This window comes from Sinocyclocheilus rhinocerous, unplaced genomic scaffold (genome assembly GCF_001515625.1).
Source record: "Sinocyclocheilus rhinocerous isolate Xijiao unplaced genomic scaffold, SAMN03320098_v1.1 scaffold632, whole genome shotgun sequence".
NCBI classification, from domain to species: Eukaryota; Metazoa; Chordata; class Actinopteri; order Cypriniformes; family Cyprinidae; genus Sinocyclocheilus; species Sinocyclocheilus rhinocerous.
The window spans coordinates 433,761-438,386 of NW_015639247.1; the positions used below are offsets into that span (position 1 = coordinate 433,761).

The window sequence follows — 4,626 nt, forward strand, 5'->3', positions numbered from 1 at the left end:
AAAAAATAACACTAACTACATATTCATGACTACTGCCGGATTTTACTTTCATAATCTAGCAAGTAAATCCTCCTGATATGATTAACACAGCTTTTACATTTATATTAAAAATAATACATGAAACGCTTGCTGCTTAAAGAGTTAATAGACAAATGCATGGTTAAGATTTATCAGTGAAGTTTTAAATTTGTTGTTAAACAAGGCAACAATATAGCATCTCAAAGAAAAATATGATGTTCTTAACCCTTTCATGCTCATGCACAGACAATCAGTTTGAATTAAAGGCTTTTTTTTTTTAAAGCCTTAAAAAGCACAACAGAAAGGCTTCAGCTTAATCATGAACTTCTCAGTTAAACTCAGAATCATTTTTTATTTATCTGCCAGTTCAATATTTTATTGCTACATTAATTTTTAATTTGCTTTGTGGTGCATTTACTAAATGCTTGAACTTAGATCTAAAAATGCAATGAACAAACGTCCCCTAGATTTAGAAATATCTCTGAATAAGAACGAACCATATTCCCATGTGACTGTGTTTTTGGTATTTGCATTGTCCAGCGTTTTCTGTTTATTCACGCAAAGTGTTTACTGCACAAGACCATCACTTTTCACCTAATAAAATTAATTTCATTATTTTAAAGTAATTTTACCTTCAATAAAACCCTGAAAAAAATCCTTTCACAAAATAGAAATAATTCTGTTTTAAACCGCAAAACTAGAAATGATAAAGGAACAGGTGGTTCTGAAAGAGTTTGCACTTAACATTGTTTAAAATATGCAAATGTGGCATAACCTACTTAAATATGCACTCGTTTGTGTTCATTTCCAGAACATTGATCTGAACATTGGATAAAGCTACATTCCAAAGTCTTGTTTGATTTTATTGCCATATTAAAGGTTTTTCCAGTGAGGATTTTGTATTTCTCTTTTTATCGCTCCATAAATCAGAAAATACTGTCAACAGACAAAAAAACGAACACATTTTCACCATGTTTTTAGGAGGAAAATGTATGAAATATGAACAAACCTTCAGAATAAAGAGAGGAAAAAAGTTTGGCGTAAGAGAAAAAACTCTTAAAGCTTGAAATGGATGAAGTGCAATAAAATAAACACTTAAATGTGTGTTTTGAATGTTTTCTTTTCACCAGTCTGAAAGAAGAGACATTATATGGGAGCAAAACAGACCAAAATCTCAAATTTGATCAGTGCATGAAAAACACTAGTTTCACGTACATTTTTTTTTGTGTGTGAATTAATTGTTTGTGTGCTTGTGTCTCGAAACTACCAGTGTACAGTGACACTCATCAGGTTAGTTGGTTTTGTTTCCGAGCCGCTGAACATCTTAAAAGGACAGAATTCATCATCATAACAACACCGTCCGCCTTTATTCGTTTTCTTCAAGCATTTCAGTCTCGCAAACATGAACAAAATACAAAACAACTTCAACAAGATGAAAAGGACGAACTCAAATGAGGGACTAAAAAAAAAACTGTTCCAACTCAAACTACTGAATGATGATGATGATGATGAAGTTGAGCACCTACATCGAGGCCTGAAGGCCTTTAATGGTAGTTGGGTGTTTTTAGTCATCCTCCTCTAAAGCATTTTACAGTGGCATATGTACAGTTACAGTATTTTACAGCACACTCTCAGTAGCTTGTGTTTGATTGGTCTAATGTGAGGAATACATCGATACTGTGCTATATGTGCGTGAGTGTGGCGAGGGATCCGGCTTTACTAAGGCCTTTGAAGATCCGTTGACTGGATCCGGATTAAAGCTCCTCCTGTGCTGGAGTCTGCGCTGCGGTTATTGCTGCGTGTCCACCAGAGGGCAGGAGTGAGAGCGGATGTCGTTGTGTTTGTGTTGGGCCTCGTCCACGTCCAGCAGATGACCGTTGACCCGCACATCCATGCAGCCCGTGTAGAAGGCCGACACCGGAGCGGACACCAGAGAAACATCTGCACAAACAAACAACATCAGAACCCTCTGGAGATTCACATTTCAAGATCATTTGCCTCGAAGTCTGTTGTATTTGTCAGAAAATAAGCCGCGTCCCACTAAAAGTCTCACCAGGTCAGAATTGTATTGTTCATTACGGACGAGGATTAGGGCTAAGCAATAATAAAAAAAATAAAACCATCTCGAGATTAAAGTCGTTAAATTTCGAGAAAAAAGTCGAGTGTGTTAATTCTCAACTTTTTTCTCGTAATTTAATGAGTTTATTCTCAACATTTTATTTAGACTTTTTTCTCAAAATTTAACGAGTTTTTTTCTTGAAATTTAACGACTTTTTTCTCGTAATTTAATGATTTTATTCTCAACATTTTATTTAGACTTTTTCCTCGAAAATTAACGAGTTTTTTTTCTTGAAATTTAACAACTTTTTTCTCGTAATTTAGAGTTTATTCTCAACATTTTATCTCTACTTTTTTTCCTCGCAATTTAACAACTTTTTTCTCGTAATTTAAAGAGTTCATTCTTAACATTTTATCTCGACTTTTTTCTCAAAATTGAATGAGATTATTCTTAACATTTTATTTAGACTTTTTCCTCGAAATTTAACAAGTTTTTTTCTTGAAATTTAACGACTTTTTTCTCGTAATTTAACGAGTTTATTCTCAACATTTTATCTCTACTTTTTTTCTCGCAATTTAACGACTTTTCTCGTAATTTAACGAGTTTATTCTCAACATTTTATCTCTACTTTTTTTCTCGCAATTTAACGACTTTTCTCGTAATTTAACGAGTTTATTCTCAACATTTTATCTCTACTTTTTTTCTCGCAATTTAACAACATTTTTCTCGTAATTTAATGAGTTTATTTTCAACATTTTATTTAGACTTTTTTCTCAAAATCTAGTGTTTTTTTCTCGAAATTTAACTACTTTTTTCTCGTAATTTAATTGAGTTTATTCTCAACATTTTATCTCGACTTTTTTTTCTCGCAATTTAACAACTTTTTTCTCGTAAATTAATGAATTTATTCTCAACATTTTATTTCGACTTTTTTTCTCGAAACATAATGACTTTATTCTCTAAATTTAACGAGTTTAATCTCAACATTTTATCTCAACTTTTTTCTTGCAATTTAAAGAGTTTTTTTCTCTAAATTTAACGACTTTAATCTCGAGATGGTTTTAATTTTTTATTATTGCTTGGCCCTAAGCCTCTTTCGTAGTTCATAGAAAAGTTGCAAGTGTCACATTTTATTATTACATTCAGAAAAAAATACTGGTAAAAATTCACAAACAAATATTATGAGCATTGGTGTATTTTCAGTGTATTTTAGTTCACTCCAAAATGAATCCTTTAAATTTCACAGTATTCAGTATAGTAAACTTAAGAATACTATACTATGTTTTTTTTTAAAAGACAAAAAAAAACGTGCCCCTTTTAGACTTGCACTCTATTCATTCTATTCTTAAAAAAAAAAAACTAACACTAGCTTCTCTATTCTTTTTCTATTCTATCTGTTTTCTTTTTATTTATTATATAATTTAAAAAACTCTTGCTATGTGTATTGCGTTAGGCTAACTGAGACTTGTTATAGCACTTGCATATCATTGCTCTCTTGTTGTATTTATTTTATTTTTAATTTTTTGCCACATGTCATGGGCGGAGCTCGGGAGGGGCTAACAGGTGAAAACCAAAGCAACCCCCATATATACATATATATATATATATATATTAAAAAAAAAGATGAAATAAAAACATTTGACTCACATGGATAACGTGTGCAATGCAATACAACATGAAGTGATTTGCAGTCGCACATTTCGTAATGTCATAGCATTTTATTTTATAAATGGATCGGTTCCTTGTGCCAAGCAAGCCTGTCCCCGACTAAAGATTTATTTCTAGTCAACTAGTCGCATGTTTATATTAAATTGATGAATATAATAACCTACTAAACCATTCTTTAATATAATAGGCATTGAGTGAGACTAAAGTGAAACTAATGTGGGATGGATGTGAGGCTGGATTAAATGATGTGAGACTGAAGTAAGTCTGAAAGTGAGAATGAAGTGAGACTGCTGTGGGATGGATGTGTGGCCGGTGTAAGTGATGTGAGATCAATATGAGACCTAACTGAGACTTAAGTGAGATGGCAGTGAGACTGGTGTAAGTGATGTGAGACATTACCTGGAATCCCTCCTATAAAGGTGCTGTAAGAAGACGTCAGATCCAGAGCGTCTGCGTTCTCCATCATCTCCATCTGCGCGAGCTGCCCATCCACCTCCAGCAGAGAGCTGTTCCCGAACACCATCACGTTCACAGTGTGTGTTTGAGCGTCACACAGGTTCACCGGGACACTGGCCACCACCACGTCACCGAACGACACCAGCACGTGCTGCGGGTCACAGGTCAACAGACAAAATTAGCTATTGGAACACTAGTATTCTCAGCAGCTAAAAAATTGTTTTAAGTCAGTTATTTCTATCTTTTGCTGTAGTGTGTCAGTAGGAAATATCAGATTGCATTTCCAAACATTCATTTAGCCATTAATTGTAATAATGCAGTGAGATATATGTTAGTGCTGCACACAGAGATGTGATCTGATCATCATCAGTCTGTCTGGAGTCACATGAAGAAACAGAACAAACTGAGACAGACTCAATCCAGAA

At 33.7% G+C, this 4,626-nt stretch overlaps 1 protein-coding gene across 1 annotated transcript in view; it reads right to left on the bottom strand.

The window, feature by feature from the left end:
* Window positions 1-1,270: 1,270 nt before the first annotated feature.
* Window positions 1,271-4,626, bottom strand: part of LOC107751089 (growth arrest-specific protein 6-like) — a 17,145-nt gene continuing 13,789 nt past the window's right edge. The window contains exons 10-11 of the mRNA XM_016566691.1: window positions 4,145-4,352; window positions 1,271-1,959 (exon numbers count right to left, since the gene is read on the bottom strand). Coding sequence (XP_016422177.1) covers window positions 1,808-1,959; window positions 4,145-4,352 — 360 coding nt within the window. The 3' untranslated portion in view covers window positions 1,271-1,807. The remainder of the gene's footprint in view (window positions 1,960-4,144; window positions 4,353-4,626) is intronic.